Raw genomic sequence first — 17,472 nt, 5'->3', positions numbered from 1 at the left:
GATACATGGACGGCTGGACCGGGGAAAAGTACTGTAACGCTATTTACGTCTAATGAACATCATTGATCAACTACTCTGTCGCCGTAACCTCGCCCTCGGCGGGTTTGCGTCCCCAAACAATACGTTGCAGGTAGTAAGCGTGCGCCGGCTTCTTGGACTTCAACTCCCTCCTCAGCTGGGAGCAGTACAAATGGACCTGTTCCTGGGTCCACCCCTCAAGGAGCGTAGCCATGAACGAGATGTGTCCCTCTACATCGGATAGAATGCTCATTGTCGTGAACCTTCCAATCTCCTTGAGCCGCTCATCCTGCGGCCAATCGCCAACAGGGACCTTGATCGTCTTGGACTGGATGTCCACGAAACCAGCTGCCTTGAGACCCTTCTCCTGCAGATTATCGGGAAGGGGAGTGAACACGCGGCCCAGCTTCTTGCCGCCTTCGTGGAAGAACTTGCCCCATTCTGCAATTGCGCTGCCGGGTTTCAGACTGTCGTCGTCGCTGCGGCCCATGGGGTCACCTTCGTGAGATTCGATCCAGCCGCCGGGTTTGGTTACTTGGTAGGCGCGCTCGTACAAGGTGTACCAATCGGGCACGCTGCCGTAGAGAAAACGGAGGTGGACGAAGTCGGCGGAGTTGGGAGGGAACGTCCAGTCGAGGGTAAAGTCTTCAATCTCGAACTTGACGTTTGGGGACACCCAGCTACAGGCTGTTAGATCGTGCGGACGGAGCTGGAGCGGTACTCACGTTGGCTGGATGGGCGAGATGTCTGTGCCGATGACCTCCGCCTCTGGGAACTCATCGCCAAAGTCCATGGCCCAGATCCCAGTGCCGGTCCCGATATCGAGGACTTTGCTGGGCTCTTTGACGGGCGCGAGGAAGAGCTTGCCGTCCATGATCAGCGTGGAAGTATGGTGGATAATGTCCAAGGCCTCAGAAGCCTGGTTGTCGTTTGATGCCCAGTACTGAGCATCGCCTCGCTCAGCGTGGTACGTCCGCCCGTTTATGGTTCGATACTCGAGAATGCTGGAGTTGATGCTGGCGGTTGAGCTAGCGGCGTCGTCGCCGATCGCAGAGTCGGCATCTGAGTTGTCCGTAGCTTCAGTGTTCTAGGTAATTGAGTCAATTAACAAGTCCCCATCCGCATAATGCTCATGTATCGTACCTCCCAGTGCGTCGGGGCAAGCATGTCCCCTGAGGCAACATTCTCACCCTGTGTGACATCTGCTGCAGCGCTCATCTTGTATTTCTTGACGAGAACACAGTTGAAGAAGTGGACTTCGGCGGAGAAAAAATGAAGCTGTTCACCCCTCTTTGCTTGGGCTTGGCCCCAGCTTGCATCGCATGGTGCGTGCTACTGTATCATCAGTTCGTGGTTTCAAGGGTTCTGGGCGCTAGGGACCGGGGAGAAGCGGATACGGTCCACTTGATGAAGGGTTTTTGAGCGGGAACGGGAATTGGCCCGTGGGAGGTTTCATGCGAAAGCCTTGGGGGAGGGAGGATCATGACCTGATTTTGTTAGTCGCGAAAATGCACCACAAGATGCGTCTGCGCGCCCATTTCTCAACACTTACGACCTGTGAAAACAACAACAGAGCCATAATCAGCCTGTATGCCGTTTAATTAATAAAGTTTCTCAAGAACAGGTAAAGTGTCTAGTTGGTGCTGCAGCAGTACATGTACGGCTTAAGGTAGAGTCACTGTTGAGATGCCCTCATTCTTTGGAGTAGTCGCTCCGGCCTCAAGACATCCTGCCATTGATTCGAGATTGACATAAACCTGGTCCACAGTACAATCAGCAAAACAACACTTGAGTTATATAATGGCAAGCCAAGGCCAATTCAAGAACAACATCCATTAATTATTCGCTAAAGTCTATCCCCATAAAGTAACCACCTCATTCCAAAACAACGCCCCAGCAGCCTATGCAATTGCGAGAACTCATCCCTAACTAAAGTACTGAAATCAATCCGTATCCGAAAAATCAACTTCTTCCCTAGTCTCACTCCATCGTCGACCGTGGTGAATGATTGACTCGTCAACAACAAGATCTGGAACAACGTGGCCATAACGATCATACCATTCATCGCCTCCCACGTACTTCCATGCAACCACCATCCCATACTGAGAAGTAACAACCTTGTCAAAGTCAATGTCCAACTTCTCTAGACGAGGCTCAATTACAGGAACCTCCTTTTTGAAGGCAGCTCCCCCAAACTCGTGATCTTCCCGCAACTGGTCGCGAGTCATGGTAATTACCTCCAGGTTAGGAACATCACCCCAAGAACCAGAATTCTTCGTAGAAGGGTCCACTGGATGGGGAAACCACCAGTCTCCTGAACGGGTCAGGAGAAGCAAACGCATCCCAGGCGGACACGGCATCTTCATTGATACACAGTCGTCATATTCCTCCACAGCTCCTGATGCCACTTTGTCTGTGACTGGCAGTTGGAGGTATCTCTGATACGCATCAATTTGTTGCTTTGCCCAGCGACTGCTGGGATCATCATTGTTGGCCGCCTCACGCCTGAACATCTGCTTAAGCACATCGTTAGTGATGAACTCCTCAGGAAACTGTAGTTCGAGACGAGGTTGCTCGCTGACACCTTGCTCCTCCTCAATAGACTGCTCTTCCTTAACAGACTCTTCCTCCTTGATGGACTGCTCGTCCTCGATAGACTGAGGGCTAGCCATAACATCGTCATGAGCACGATGCCTCAGCTCGTCGACAATAAGGTCCTTGAATGCCTGTCCGAGGCTCATGAAGAAGTCATAAGCGTCGAAAGGGACGAAGCACAGTTCAGTAAAAGGAATGTCGAATCTGAGATCTGTCATCATTTCCCTGCGCTTTTCTCTCGCCAACCGAGGTTTGCGATGCCCTGCCCGTTCAATCTTCTCAAGCTCCTCTTCAACACAAAACTTGATCAATACCTCGATTTCTCCCACTCTCCAGTAATATTGGAATTCGTCGAGCCGATCCCTGCTTTCTGAAATGCAATCGTAGGAAAAGCTGCGGATGTCTTCCATGATAGCACCGCAATGAATTCCAAGCTGTTCTGTCGTATAATTGTCTACATTATTCGCAAGATCAATGATACGAAGCCTGAGGCTCTGTAGACGACCTTGCATCGCTCGATGCTTGACTTCTTTCCAGTCTGGATCCATAATAACGGTTAGTAATAGACTTAGCTATACTCTTTGTTGGAGAAAGGGATTGGAAGCTTGAAGATGCGGTTGAATAGCCAATAGTGCGAAATCAATATGGATGACATCAATACGGGCCAGTATCGTATTTAAAGACCTGAGACCAATGAGTTGTCCGAGTCCTTGTTCGAGAGTTCATGTTGTCTTTGTACCAGTTCAGCATTATTTGTATTGAACGGTCTCTTTGCAACAAAGAATGTGTCCCAGTGGTGGAGCTATGTCTGAACAACAGGATGATTCCATGTCGCAACATGAAAAATAGGGAAACAGCGGCCACTCTGCTCTGCAAATGAGGGGAGTCCTAGTAAGCTTAGGAACAAAGACTCAAAAGATTGAACAGAATCAGCAGAAGAGCATCCCTCAACAAGCTTGGTTGTTCCAGGGCGTAAAGGAAGTTGACCTTGTGCAGAACTTCTCATTTTGCCCACCATGACACGATCAGATAGCTCTACCAGTGACCTAGAGGTTAGTATCACTTCCAATGTCAGATATTCACACGAATAGTTTTAACTGAGATCACAGACTAAGGTGAAGGCATGTAAACAGCTGCGTTGTGATTTGATATGCCTGACAGAAAGATGTTCTTCCTGTTGTAGGTCTCGACTGACCTCATCTAGCTAAAAAGATTGATGCTAAAAGACCATCGCCGGATAAAAGGCCCAGTTGCCAAAATATACCGGCCAACATCTCATCTGCTGATGATCAAAATCGCACCTGAAATGAACACGCTGAATAAACTCCTTTCCTGACTGGTTTCCTGCTTAGTTTCACAAAACCTCCCACTTCCAATGGTCGAAGCACCACTCCTTCTGCTGATGAGTGAGCCAGATACACACAGATAGATCATGTTGGACTTGCTGTTATCGTAAGGACACCATACCGCTTAGACTGATACATCTGATCCGGATACATGTCCAGATAACCCAATAGTGGCATTTCTCTAGGCTGTCGAGGGACGGTACTGGGTGCCGACGAGGGCCTCCACAGCCCGACCACCAAAGGTCTCAAATGGTTCGAATGCCAGCTTTCCCACCGTGATGGTGGGGAACACGAAGTCGTCCATAGAGCGTGTTGGAAACTTGAAGCACTCCAAGAGCTGCGATGGGAGATCAACCTCGTAAACATAGGCATTTTCCGCTTCGTCTCTGTGGGTGACGAGGAGTCGCACCTGGACCTTCTGTGTTAGTAAGAGCGTCGATCAACGAGGAGGGAGTTGTCAACTTACGATGTATAGGCGTGGCTGCCCAGTGTTGTCTGATCTCGCTTGTAGCTGAGCCAAGCTCAGCAGAATGCAAACAAGATAGGGATCTCGTGTCCAGTCTTCTGGAGTGACTCTCGCGAGTTTGCGCTGGTATAGGCTCTGCATCGCAAGGTTCAAGGTTCCGGGAGGGCCAGCCCGAGGTGTGAATCGCGCACGACGTATCTCATCCGCCTTGTAAGAGTAATAGCCAACTACCGGTTCCGGATGCGGGACGTCGATATGCCCTGCGATTCGGAAAGCGTTTACCTCCGGGACATGGACCAATCGGCCGGCATAATGAAAAGCCGCCGAGGCACTACGAAATGTTAGTCGAAACGACGCTGTCGAAGTGTATGTGACATACAGGACAAACTCTAAAACTCCTGTTCCTCTGAACAGTGATCGGATGTAGTGAGCTTTCATGTTTTCGACTGGTGTTGTCGCGAGTCGGGTGGCGTAGTAAGTTAACCTGCCATCTTGTCGGGCATGCTGACCTTGGTTGTCATTCGCAGCTTCGACCTCCAGGAACTGGCAGCCCACCAGCTCGAGATGCTGGTTGGTCCAAAACAAGGGTGTCGCTTGGAATCGTCCGTTTTCTACACTTAGTTGATGAAGTGATTTGTTTGCCGACCCTGACATATTGATGCCGATGGTGATATCGTGTAGTGATCGTGAGAAGGGTTAAGAGGTTTAACAGAGATATAGTGAGATAAAGCGCTGTGTGCAGAGATGAGAAGATGAGAGGGATGGAAGTGGATGAGAGAAGAAGAGATGAGAAAGTATTGAAGCAGGAGAGAGCTGTTGACATTAGAAAAGTCCTGCCAGTGTTGATCTGGGCATGTATGGACTGACACTGGCAGTACGGTGGCAGAGTAAGGGACCAGTTACCGCTGCACCAAGACTAGGCGGGCCCTGTTGAGGGAACAATAGCCCCAAGACCGAGTCGTTTGCTCAGTGAATTTGAGGACTCACTTGGAGCTTGGTCACTGGCACAGCCAGAACCTACGAAGTGAATTATGCAGTGCTGGTGGTGAAGACATCGTGAACTGACCCAAGTTACGTAGTCGACCGTTCAACCAAGGCATCCATATTGTCCACTGCGTTCACCGTGTCATCAACACTCGTTGACCTTTCTCACTGCCTTATGCTCAAAACGCCTGCCAATCATCGTGGACAATAAGAACAGGATCCTCTGTGCCAGTGGATCGTGTACCTGTGTATGAACAATCCACCCATCTTGTTCGTCACCCTTTGCCAACTTTTTCTGCTCAGCAAACAAGAACCATACCATTCCTGTTGTTACTGAAAATTGAAACGATATAGATGAGAAATTATTTCCTTACCATTGAACATTTATGCTTTATGGGAAGGGCTGGCAAGCCAGTAAGGAGAGGTATTGTCAACAAACTTTCATTTCTGAAAGTTTATCTGCTAATCTTTTATCGTAGGCTTCTTGAGTCACACCGCTGAAGCTTGCTACCCCAAGATCGATATATTACAAACTGTCCTCTACCATCTCTCCCATCCACTTGGCTTTTGTAATACCTACGCTGAAGATAATCAACACAAAGACAATGGATCAAATCACAAATCCCAAGGATCTGGATCGACCGTCAACCAAGAGGTAAGCTTCGTGGAAACTTCGTCCGAACCAAGCTGACAGCCACGCAGTATCGCGAAATCGAAGGTTTTCACCTTCATCGTTGGTCCTGACAAAACTGAGTTTACCATCCACGCGGCCCTTGTTGCCAAGCATTCACCCGTCCTGAACGCCCTTGTTAACGGGCCTTTCAAGGAAGCTTTGGAACAATGCGTCGAATGGATCGACCTCCAGGAAGACGTGTTCTTGAGCTTCTGGGAGTTTGCATACACCGGCAACTACACGAACCCCGTCCAAGAAAATGGCTACGAGGAGGACAGAGATCCTGCCGAAGAAGAGCTGAGCCACTGGGGCAAGTTTTGGGCGAACTACGTCCGCCTCCACCCAGGACTCTCTGAGACCAACAGTCGCGATACACCCCGACTAAATCGTTTGTGGCAAGTATTTGCTTACAAGTACGCCCCCATCTCTCAGCCGCCTGATGCAGGGAACGTCGGTGCAGATACACTGCTACATCATGCCCAAGTGTGCGTCTTTGCAGATCGCTACTGCATGGACAAATTAATGGATGTTGCAATGGACAAGCTTTTCATCGCCATGGAAGAAACTATACCTTGGGGCTATTCTTGGGAACCTGTGATGGAGCTCCTTGTCTTGGCTTCAGGCAAGTTCGTACCCATGAAACTGCGGCGGATGGTCGCGGGATACGTTCTGAGTCAGGCTGAGCTGTTTAAGAACGAGGAATCGTTTCAGCATTTTATGTGCGATAGCAACGGTCCGATGCAGGAACTCTTGTGTCCGATCTTTGAAATGGATGTGGTACATGACTATCATGTGGTGGCAAATGTTGTCAATTGTTGAAGCCATCTTCAAGTTACCCTGGCACTCTAGCTCGGTTGAGGCGTCTGTTGATGGCTGGGAGGCCTACCAACATTGGTGGCGTCAATAACTGAACAGAGGGCCTCTGGGCATTGGAACCATTGGAGGAAGGGCTTTCGGAGGACTGAGGCTTGCATATTACCCAACCACCTTTTTTATTTGTATGAGAGAGGAAGAAGTAGCATATAAACCACTGCTGTGCCCGCCAAGTTCGTAGTTAATTTTACATCTCGTATCAACCCCTCAAAGCAGCATCTTTTATCCCCCTTCAATATGATTCCTCTTGAAGACAGACTCAGGATGCAGAAGTACGATGTTTCTTATGCAATTTGCTTTATAGAACCTGCTAACTCCGGACAGAGCGCGCGAAAGCGGCGAGTTCACTGACTTCGCCTTTGTCTGCGGGGGACAAACAATCAACGTTCACAAGATCATCATCTGCGGCCAGTCCACGGTCTTTCAGAGAGCATGCACTGGGAAGTTCAAGGTACCGTTTGCCACCATGCATACCTTCATGCCTGCTAATAAGATCCAGGAAGCTTCCTCCGGGACATATGACATGAACGACCATCCTCTTGATGTCGTAAACAGAATGGTTGAATACCTGTATACTGGGACCTATGAGATTCCAGAGGATGCCGACTTGTTCACTCATGCCTCCATGTTCACACTGGCTGACAAGTATGGCATTGGCGGGCTACAAGCGCTCGCGAGCAAGAAATACTTGGAGTGCTTGGATGAAAGCTGCAACTGGCACGACTTCGCCAGTTCAATCTCGCAAGTTTACGAGCTCCCCAGGGAAACTTCAAAGACCCTTCGGGTCGGAGCTCTCATGATGGCTAAAGAATACTTGGGGACCGCACTGACCACAATCGAACTGGGAAATGTTATTGAAGAATTCCTGTGCGACTGCCCAGAGTTTGCGAAAGACCTTCTCAGCCTCTCTCTAAGATTTTCACTAATGGGTACCTGCCGCAACTCAACTTGCAAGTCGAAAAGTGCGGTTCCGATTGAGGTCCTACAGGGTAGATGCAAGAAATGTGGCAAGGGGGGCGCCAGCGCCGGACTTGGTCTCCATTCTTGGAGTAAGATGTTGGAATATGAGTTCGATGTGGATGAGCATGTTAAACTAGGAAATAATGCGTACAATCAGTGGTATGTTTAAGGAGAGAATGATGTAAAGCCTCTATGGACACGGTTATCGTAAGAAAATGAGTTTCACAACATATGATATGACCTTCTTCCCTGATGGTTGACTGGATGAGCTGGCCACTTTTGATCACATTCAACGCTTATGCTCTCAACAATAAGTCAGTGACTGGAAGGTTGAAGGATGCCTGTTCAGAATTTGTGAAAAGGGTTCTCTCAATTTACACTTTCCAAATTCCTGGTCAAGTCTTGACGAAGCCATCGTACTGAGAATGGTGATCCGACGATCAGGTTAATTAATGGTTAAACTTTAGCACATAATTAACTACCGTGTTCTCATTCATCACCTGTCTTCGTAGCCTAAAGCTTAACCTCATGGGCAGCAGGCAACTACATAGCACATGGTCAGTCTTTTCAAAAAGAGAGGCATATTTAAGAAGTCTACCAAGAAATAACTTTATTCGTCTTTCTTATAAATACCCTTCAATCCTCTCTCCCAAGCAGAAAGACTCAGTACCTCTCCCTCACCAAACCCACCATCAATCCATCATGAATATCGAGGAACGGAAGCTCATGCACACGTAAGTTGTTTTCACATTCCGTCCAAGCTCAACTAACATCTCCAAGGGCCCAAAAAGCTGGTCAGTTCACTGACTTTGCTTTTCTCTGCAAAGGCACAAAGATTCCCGTGCACAAAGTCATAATATGTGCACAATCCAAAGTTTTTAATGCCGCTTGTAACAGTGATTTTAAGGTAAGGAAGTGGAAACCAAGTTACAGTAACGATATACTGATCCTTCTATAGGAAGCCACATCAGGAGTCTATGACTTGAGCGAATACCCCCTAGAATGTGTCGAGATGATGGTCGATTACTTCTACGTCGGGCACTATGGAAATAAGAACCCAGATGCGTCCAAGATATCCCTTTCGACTCATCTGTGGATGCTGGTCTTGGCAGACAAGTATTTAATCCAACGCCTTGAATCGCAGGCCAAGTCTTTCTATATCAGCCGACTGAAGCAGAAGAAGGTTGAAATGGAGGACTTTCTCCAATCGCTTCCGCTTCTGTATGAGCTGCCCGTCGCGGTCTCCAGGGATTCTATCGAAGCGACCTTCGTCTACACGAGGGAGGCGGTGCTGGCTTGCATATGTAGGAAGGCAAGCATGGGAGTGATCGACCAGATATCTGACGTTAGTCAGGACTTCCTGAAAGAGGTCATGATGTCCATTATGACTACTCCTCTGGAGTCTAGATGCAGTGACTGCAGCAAACTGCATCACCTATCAAAGAGCTCTCAGGAATTACAACGTTCTCATGCGAGTCGAACACATATTCCCAATGCTGGCAGCGCCCTCTCACCTGGCCCCGGAACAAATGTTTTTAGTTCTGACAGTCTCTTTGCATATGGCCCTGGAACATGTCATGCTCGTCCTTCCAGAGCCTTTTCACCTGCTTATGATGTTGCCCCTTTTGCACGTTGGGGCTAGGTGTTGGTATGAAGTGCTATTGCAATAGTTAGTCAAGGGCAAGAATGTCAGCAATTAGATGGACGAGAAGTTTTCCTGAGATCCTTGAAATCATAAAGCTCCTATAACTTAGCTGTATTAGAATAAACTTAGCTTAGGCAAGGTTTTGAAATCCTGCCCATAAATCAAGCAAAGACTCAACCCGAATTCCTGAATCCCAGCTGATGCCAAGTGACAGCAAGCATGGGCTTCATCACGCTACACGGAGAGATAGAGATGCTACCTCTCTCTTATTACCAATAGGATTGCTCTTAGAGCTCGCTCGTAATCCATGTGAAGAGGAGGACTCGCAGCTGCAGGTATGGAACTACACAGAAGTTTCAAACAGTCTCGGTTACCGATAAGCTCCCGTTTATAGGTCATCTAATAATGCAGATTTTAAATCACAGAGGGTATGCGCCAATGAACATAGTTCTGCTGCTCCGGCAGGACCAATCTCAGGTTCAAGTTATAAAACAAGCTCGGAAACCGAAAGCAGCGCGAAGATTCACGTCTTATCGCCAGGGGTTCAAGGCGGAAAAGGGAGATTTATGCTTTGCGTCGTAAGACGTACGTTCAAAGACGCTTTATAATACATCAATAAACAGATGAATCGAATGGCTACTATATTTTATAAGCTTTGGTGGATTAACAATCTTTTTCCTTATGAGTTTATTCCAACACGTACAAGAGGCATGCATCTCCAATCAGGCCAAAAAGAAAGTCTGAAGCCACAGCGTGATTAAATATATAGTTCTGGATTTTACGAAGTTTCTGAAACATATACTTTGCCAATATGGTGTCGTTTGCAAAACCTGCTCTACTGACTGTCATTCATGCATTTATAGAATCCTGGCACGCTGGATAATCCTATATCGTATCTAGAAATCACCAAAACTTGATCAAAAATGGATAATGAAAGCGAAAACAAAAACTTTCGAAAGAGTCTTTGGCAGTATGGTCCCCCTCGAGTACTATCTATCAGAACAGCTTACTAATTCTTGTCCCAGAACCAGACATAACCAAGAATTCACAGACTTTACCTTCACCTGTGGAGCTTCCCGATTCCCAGTCCATAAGGTCATCATCTGCAGTCAATCAAAGGTCTTCCATGCAGCATGCACCAGGCAGTTCGAGGTTAGTCTACCTTTCATCCTGATGGACATTGCTAACATGACGCAGGAGTCTTCCACGAACACATTCAATCTGTCCGAGTTTTCTGATGATTATGTACAATGGCTTATAGACTTCCTTTACACAGGAACATACCCCATGGAAACCTCCAAGGTCCCAACTCTCGCCGACCACATTTACATGTTCGCCATGGGTGACATGTACAGAATTGAACCACTTGCTCAATATGCAGCGGATAAAGTTCGTATAGGACTTTCCCAAGGCCTGAACCTGGAAGAAGTTCTCCCTTTGATCCCCCAGGTCTATAACTCGACCCCAGAGCATCGACAGGAACTACGGAAAATGGTGGTGAAGTTCATGATATCTCCGGCTCATGGGAAAAATCAGGCAATAGAGGAGAGAGAATGGTATGACGACATGGCTCAGCAGTGTCCCGAATTCATCAAGGAACTGCTTTTCACTTGCATGGAACGGTCCAGTTCTCGAGCGATGTTTTTTTCATTGATATGAGCCTAGGTCTGCTGGCGGTATACTGGATTATCTTTCTATAACTAGAACGATTTGATGGAAATAGAAGTAGGTGCAGAAATTTACAAAGGAGGCTATAAAGTGAATTGCAAATTTTGATGTAGCAAATATGGTTACTATACATAAAAAAGAAAGTCGATATATGACACAAGTAGTGTTCAAAAAGAAACTTTTAGGACCGAGCGTGGATCGAACACGCGACCTAGGGATCTGCAATCCCTCGCTCGTACCACTGAGCTATCGATCCTTGATGATGAGCTAGAGTACTCGTTGGATGAGGGTAGCGAGAGAACATGACACGTTATGTTCGGAACATGGTGAATGTTCAGTCGAATCAAGTCATCATTACTGGAACATGGAGATTGATCGAGTAATTGAAAGCATCCCTTAACTCTCTCTCTTTGACGCCTGGCCATTGCGAAACACGGGCCATCTCTGGCCCGTCTTATCAAAACACACGATAAGCACGCAAGCTTCGACTAATTCAATTGATTGAGACGCGCTGCCCTGGTCTCCAGGTTCATCGGAAAACCGCAAAAATGTGCTGCGAGCTTCCTTATCAAGACTAGAGCTGATCCTCGACGGATTGAGATGCCGTGGAAGCGGGGTAAAAGATAAGTCGAGACAGGACCTTTTGCAAGACCTTTTGCGACTTACCCCGGTGAGCACGTTGTCGTCATTTCCGCGCGGATTACATAACCATTCCCGGCCAGCGTTTCACCGTCTGACAATTCATACCCTTTTTCAAAGTCTGGACTCAACTTCTTCGCCAAGAGATAATACAACAATGGGCTTTCTAAAAACGGCATTGCTCCTAGCGGGAGCTTCTCTTGGGGCTTTTGCCTCGCAGATACCACTCAAGGACACAGACTCACCGCAAGCCTCCACGTTCCAAGTTCACCAAAGTTCGCTATTTCCAGAGCATACGATCCGCATCAGGGAGCAGGTTGACGACTCCATATGCGATGCCCGCGTGAAGCAGTACACCGGCTGGCTCGATGTCGGCAACCAGCACCTTTTCTTCTGGTACTTCGAGAGCAAGAATGCGCCGAAAACAGACCCTCTTGTGCTTTGGTTAACTGGAGGCCCTGGTGGTTCCTCAATGCTGGGATTGCTTCAAGAGCTTGGACCGTGTTTGATCAACGAGCACGGTAATGGGACGGTTCATAATCCTTATGGATGGAATGAGAATGCGAACTATATCTTTGTCGACCAGCCTGCCAGTGTTGGCTTCTCGTACTTGGATGACGGAGAGCCGATTCCGTCAAACTCGTTCGTCGCTGCTGAGAGTATGCATAAGTTCTTACAGCTCTTTGTGAGCCAAGTATTTCCGGACCTCGCTGACAAGCCCTTCCATATTTCGGGAGAGAGTTACGGAGTAGGTGACCCGGCCTTCTCTGTTACGTGACCTGACTGATTCTCTAGGGCCATTATATCCCTGTCCTGGGAGCGACTATCGTTGCACAGAACAGTCTCTATCCTAAGCGACCCCAAGTCAACCTAGAGTCAGTTCTTATCGGTAACGGTTACGTCTCTCCTCTGGACACACACTTCGGATACTGGGAGACACTCTGCACCACGAACCCGGGAGTTGACAAGCCTGTGTTCAACAGCACACGCTGTGATATTATGGCTGCAAACCTCCCACGATGTCTTGACCTCGCACGGGTTTGTTATGAGCATCCCGACCATGCTATCTGCGGCGCTGCTGGTCAAGTTTGCTGGGATGGAGTCATCAGTTGGTACGATGGAGAATCTGGTACAGGCGGCAACAGGAACAGATTCGACATCACCAGACCCTGCGAGTCTGGAGATGACCTGTGCTATAAGCAAGCAGGGTTGATTGAGAAGTACCTCAACACACCCAAGGTTTTCGATGCCTTGGGCGTACCCAGCGCAGTGACGAACTACTCCATTTACGCCATGGATGTAGAGGTCGCATTTAGTCTGGGATACGACCAAGAGATCAGCACCCAGTCACAGATACTATATCTTCTCGATCACAGCATCGATGTGCTCATGTACCAAGGAAATTTCGACCTCGCATGCAACACGGCTGGCAACTTGAGATGGAGCAACAGTATGCCTTGGAAAGGACAACCGGAATATGTTTCGCAACGACAGAGGTCCTGGGGTGCTGGAGGTGATGAGTTTGGATGGTATAAGGAGGTCAAGATCAAGATGGGTGACACCGATAAGAAAACTACATTCGCTTTTGTTACTGTTGATGGAGCTGGCCATATGGTAAGTGTTTCGATGTCAATGAGGATTTGAGGCTAACAAGCCGTGACAGGTTCCTCAGGACAAGCCGAAAGAAGGTTTGGAATTGGTGAACAGGTGGTTGAAGAAGCGGACTTTCAACAAATGATCAAATTTTGAGTCGAAATGGGAGAAGTCTTCAGGCTGGAAGATTCGACGTTGTGATGATCTGAGTTGAGTGTTTGGGTCTTCAAGATCTTTGGACGGTGCAGAGTGAAGAAGCCTTACATTTGAGTGAGACTTTGGCCATAGATTATCTATGCGTGCCAAGTTTGCCCCAAAAGCATTTCTCAAGCTTCCAAGGACGCGCTTGGTTACTCTGCTTCAATTCCGGTGATTATTCAAGACAAATGCAGTTTGAAGGGAGCTATTCCCGTCATTTGTCTTTAAGTACTTGAATGGGGTACCAAACGATGTACTCATGTAGCATGAACCCTTCTATAGTCACTGTGTATGTCTTATTATACTGTGTTCCTTCTCAATTCATGACCGGCGTTGAGTTTATCTCGTAGCCTACGAGTAAGACGCGAGATGGAAGCATCATCTGTCCGGCCTAATCGAAGCTTACATTTACCTTGAACTAGTGAATGCTTGATGAGAAGAAAAGTCTGCCGAAACTCTCATGAACCGAAGTTCCAAAACATAGATGGCTACACAGAATTCTTTCCTAGTTCCGATGGAGGCTTTTATATGCTAGGAAAGCGTGTTATGAAGCCGTCGCTGACGTGATGCTGAGAACAACCGTATGATGTCCCTTGAATACGAAAAGAAGGACTACGCTTACAGGAAGACGCCAGAAACTACGTTTTCCAGCGGAAAACGGGGTGAAGGAGAGATGTGACCTACTGAAAAGTCTGAGCAATGCCGATGTTTTGCACATGTTACAATTGGTTCTCACGAAGGGTAGGTTCTGCATTCATCGAGAGATAATTACAAACAGCGCCTCGTCAGCTTTCTCAGCATCATCGACTTTCAGCTCAAAAGACTTGAATAATCTGGATTACGCAATTATCCCACGTTCTGAGGCTGCTGCAGGAGTACATGTAAGCAATGCTACATTACATCGATTCAAGTTGGGGGCATGTGACACTGAGGCTCAGAGCCGGGCGGGCCAAAAAGCTGTCAATCATGCATATGGATGGTGACATTTGTGCTGATCCTCCATGACGGGGATGAAACTCCGATAGATCAGTCCAGATTCACTTTTCACCAATTTATTACTCAGGAGCGGGATAAAGTGTATAATGCATCCTTCGCTTTCAAGCTCAATAGCTGCCGCGGCATCTGGTCAAATTCAGTCGAGATCTAATCAGACGGTTGAATAATAGTGTAAAAATAGGCTTGTTCCAAGGTTAGTTCCGGATCATGCCCTCAAATCCATCAGGTGCGCGACGCAAAGTCTCGTATCGATAGCACCATCTCTGCATGTCTTGGTTCTCTACACCCTCATCCGCCTCCGCCATTCTCGAGTCCCGAGGTCTCTTGTACTCCCCAAAGTCATTCAGACGGAGCATTACCATTTTCTGGTTACTCATGTCAGACTTGAGTCGGGCTGTGCAATTGGTTATTTTTAAGCTTAGCTAAAGCAATGGGCCGAAGCCATCGGCGGGCTGAGCTTATTCTTGGCTTGGGCTGGAGTATCCGTCATAGAACGGTTTGGCTTAGTGAGATTCGAGAGCCTGCCGCAAAGCTGAACTTTTGGGCTTGAAGTTTGCACTTTTGCGACCAAACATATTACGCAACAATGGATGCAACTCTCGCAATCAGATCAGCAAAGGATACGAGAAGGATCTAGTCCTTCCATCCTCCATCACTCAAGCCAAGACCAGATTGACAACGCAGACCTCGTGAGGAAGGGCAAAGGTGGTGGCACAGCTGACCTCTACGTCTTTTCAGCCCCAGAGCCCGGTTTCTTGGGTATGACAGTTATAACTTGCGGGGTAAAAACTGGTCTTGGGGGCTGACCCCTCCACCCTCGATCGAGGCCTCAGCCCTGACACTTTGGGGATAGCTTCAAATTGCGCAGCAGCTAGCGCTGATCTTAACCTGGCATGATCCAGGCGCAGCAGCTCCCAAGTTCTCGTGGAAGCTCGGGGCACCCGAAAATAGTAGCTTTTTGCTGATTGACGTAGGGCATGACATGAACTCATGTCGGCCGTCGAGGTCCAGCTCAGCCTTACCAGAGACTAAGTTTGGGTGTTGGACTGAGGTATCCCGCTATGGCGCCAGCCACCACCATCTGCGGGAGGTAAGCCCACGATCTGGGCAATACTGCCAAAGTTTGAAGCAAGCGGTATACAAATTGTATATATAAACAGCGCTTGATTCCCTCCATTCGATTGTATTTCATCATTCTCATCATCATCTCTTCTACAACAATCACAGCAACCTTCGCTACAACACCGTCGCTTCCACTACAGCTTCAGCTTCAATCGCTTCTACTACAATTTTCTTAACAACCCTTCTTTACATATAAACTTTCATCTCTCAACATGCGCTACTCATACACTCTTATCGCCTTTGCCGCTACGGCTCTGGCTCTGCCCACTGCGATACCCGCCGATGACGGTTCATGGGCTCCTGGTATGATTGCCTGATTCCATCATCCAGTCTTATACTAACAGCTTCAGGTAAATACGAGGGCGGTGATACTGGCAAGGACGACGGCAAGTGGGCTCCTGGTAAGTTTTCACGGTAGCTTTAACAACTCGCCTTACTAACCACTACCAGGCAAGTATGAGGGGCCTGGCACTGGCTTTGATGATGGTCAATACCACCCTGGCAAGGACGGCAAGAAGGCCAAGCGCTACGATGACGGTAGCTGGCATGAGGGTAAATACGAGGGCAAGCCAGGAACCAAGTACGACGATGGCAAATGGTATCCCGGCAAATACCCCGGCGGCAAGGAGAAGCGCAACGACGACGGATCTTGGCACGAGGGGAAGTATGAAGGTGGCAAGACTGGCTACGATGACGGAAAATGGTACCCTGGAAAGTACCCTGGCGGAAAGGCCAAGCGCAACGACGATGGTAGCTGGCATCCCGGCAAGTATGAGGGTAAGCCAGGAACCAAGTATGATGATGGAAAGTGGTATCCCGGAAAGTACCCAGGTGGAAAGGAGAAGCGTGAGGATGATGGAAGCTGGCATGAGGGAAAATACGAGGGCGGTGACACTGGCCGTGACGATGGCAAGTGGGAAGAGGGTAAGTCACACACCTCTAAACTATGAATGCTTGAATACTAATGAGTTCAAGGCAAATATGAGGGCCCCGGCACTGGCTTCGATGATGGCCAATACCACCCTGACCACAAGGCCAAGCGCAATGACGATGGCAGCTGGCACGAGGGAAAATATGAGGGCGGCAAGACTGGTTACGATGATGGAAAGTGGTACCCTGGAAAGTACCCCGGCAAGGAGTAAAAGTGTTATTAAACATTTAGATGGGTTTTGGAGTTTGGGACTGTCTTACCGGGTTGGGCATTTGCATATTTCTGACATCATACATTCTTTCTTCTTCTGAAAGGCTTCAACCTGCCTGGACTACATATTATTTAAATAGAACACTCCTTTTAATTATTTATACAATTTGGATTTCATAAAACTGTCGTTCTGCTCGATTGTATGGTATGCTCTGGTGACTGGGTCTCGATCAAACAAGAGGAGTTAGCTTGCCAAATATTGCACCTTGGCCTCACAGAATAAGGAATCTTCGGGGCTCGGCCAGGGTGTCAGAATAAACTGCCGTCTTTATGTCATGAAGGTAAGATGTCTCTAGTTCCATTGCCTCCCTAACACCATCACATGTACTTTTCATCAACACTCCCGGACTGATCTGTGAACTGGATGTCCGCTAAGCTGTGCTTGTGTGTAGTCCTCTCATTATGTTGATTAGCTCTCAAAGGTGTTGTGTAGTGCTTAGTAACCCTGCAGAGCAGATGTAATCCGTGAAAGATCTGCATGACAGGGATCTGTGA

At 48.0% G+C, this 17,472-nt stretch overlaps 9 protein-coding genes, besides 1 other annotated feature; 6 read left to right on the top strand and 3 right to left on the bottom strand.

The window, feature by feature from the left end:
- Positions 1 to 70: 70 nt before the first annotated feature.
- On the bottom strand, positions 71 to 1,597 carry FFUJ_11454 (related to methyltransferase; the record flags this gene model as incomplete). XM_023570355.1 has 5 exons in its annotated part: positions 71 to 698; positions 744 to 1,105; positions 1,162 to 1,350; positions 1,416 to 1,505; positions 1,571 to 1,597. 5 exons carry the CDS (start codon positions 1,595 to 1,597, stop codon positions 71 to 73), a joined length of 1,296 nt encoding a protein of 431 aa, XP_023437479.1.
- A 364-nt stretch (positions 1,598 to 1,961) lies between these two features.
- On the bottom strand, positions 1,962 to 3,161 carry FFUJ_11453 (uncharacterized protein; the record flags this gene model as incomplete). The annotated part of the gene is made up of 1 exon (XM_023570354.1): positions 1,962 to 3,161. One exon carries the CDS (start codon positions 3,159 to 3,161, stop codon positions 1,962 to 1,964), a length of 1,200 nt encoding a protein of 399 aa, XP_023437478.1.
- Positions 3,162 to 4,140: 979 nt separating this feature from the next.
- Positions 4,141 to 5,079, bottom strand: FFUJ_11452 (uncharacterized protein; the record flags this gene model as incomplete). XM_023570353.1 has 3 exons in its annotated part: positions 4,141 to 4,368; positions 4,426 to 4,756; positions 4,805 to 5,079. 3 exons carry the CDS (start codon positions 5,077 to 5,079, stop codon positions 4,141 to 4,143), a joined length of 834 nt encoding a protein of 277 aa, XP_023437477.1.
- A 935-nt stretch (positions 5,080 to 6,014) lies between these two features.
- Positions 6,015 to 6,901, top strand: FFUJ_11451 (uncharacterized protein; the record flags this gene model as incomplete). XM_023570351.1 has 2 exons in its annotated part: positions 6,015 to 6,064; positions 6,112 to 6,901. The coding sequence occupies 2 exons, from the start codon at positions 6,015 to 6,017 to the stop codon at positions 6,899 to 6,901; spliced, it is 840 nt and encodes a 279-aa protein (XP_023437476.1).
- Positions 6,902 to 7,192: 291 nt separating this feature from the next.
- Positions 7,193 to 8,084, top strand: FFUJ_11450 (uncharacterized protein; the record flags this gene model as incomplete). XM_023570350.1 has 2 exons in its annotated part: positions 7,193 to 7,227; positions 7,280 to 8,084. The coding sequence occupies 2 exons, from the start codon at positions 7,193 to 7,195 to the stop codon at positions 8,082 to 8,084; spliced, it is 840 nt and encodes a 279-aa protein (XP_023437475.1).
- Positions 8,085 to 8,617: 533 nt separating this feature from the next.
- On the top strand, positions 8,618 to 9,557 carry FFUJ_11449 (uncharacterized protein; the record flags this gene model as incomplete). XM_023570349.1 has 3 exons in its annotated part: positions 8,618 to 8,649; positions 8,696 to 8,822; positions 8,874 to 9,557. The coding sequence occupies 3 exons, from the start codon at positions 8,618 to 8,620 to the stop codon at positions 9,555 to 9,557; spliced, it is 843 nt and encodes a 280-aa protein (XP_023437474.1).
- Positions 9,558 to 10,483: 926 nt separating this feature from the next.
- Positions 10,484 to 11,219, top strand: FFUJ_11448 (uncharacterized protein; the record flags this gene model as incomplete). XM_023570348.1 has 3 exons in its annotated part: positions 10,484 to 10,530; positions 10,586 to 10,712; positions 10,758 to 11,219. The coding sequence occupies 3 exons, from the start codon at positions 10,484 to 10,486 to the stop codon at positions 11,217 to 11,219; spliced, it is 636 nt and encodes a 211-aa protein (XP_023437473.1).
- Positions 11,220 to 11,411: 192 nt separating this feature from the next.
- Positions 11,412 to 11,484, bottom strand: a tRNA (tRNA-Cys).
- A 540-nt stretch (positions 11,485 to 12,024) lies between these two features.
- On the top strand, positions 12,025 to 13,605 carry FFUJ_11447 (related to carboxypeptidase; the record flags this gene model as incomplete). XM_023570347.1 has 3 exons in its annotated part: positions 12,025 to 12,615; positions 12,663 to 13,481; positions 13,531 to 13,605. The coding sequence occupies 3 exons, from the start codon at positions 12,025 to 12,027 to the stop codon at positions 13,603 to 13,605; spliced, it is 1,485 nt and encodes a 494-aa protein (XP_023437472.1).
- Positions 13,606 to 15,988: 2,383 nt separating this feature from the next.
- Positions 15,989 to 16,918, top strand: FFUJ_11446 (uncharacterized protein; the record flags this gene model as incomplete). XM_023570346.1 has 4 exons in its annotated part: positions 15,989 to 16,079; positions 16,127 to 16,177; positions 16,227 to 16,700; positions 16,752 to 16,918. The coding sequence occupies 4 exons, from the start codon at positions 15,989 to 15,991 to the stop codon at positions 16,916 to 16,918; spliced, it is 783 nt and encodes a 260-aa protein (XP_023437471.1).
- Between the last annotated feature and the right edge of the window lie 554 nt (positions 16,919 to 17,472).

Source organism: Fusarium fujikuroi, chromosome FFUJ_chr11 (genome assembly GCF_900079805.1).
Source record: "Fusarium fujikuroi IMI 58289 draft genome, chromosome FFUJ_chr11".
Taxonomy (NCBI): domain Eukaryota; kingdom Fungi; phylum Ascomycota; class Sordariomycetes; order Hypocreales; family Nectriaceae; genus Fusarium; species Fusarium fujikuroi.
The sequence above is the reverse complement of the archived record's forward strand: the minus strand, read 5'-3'. Positions and strand labels throughout refer to the sequence as shown.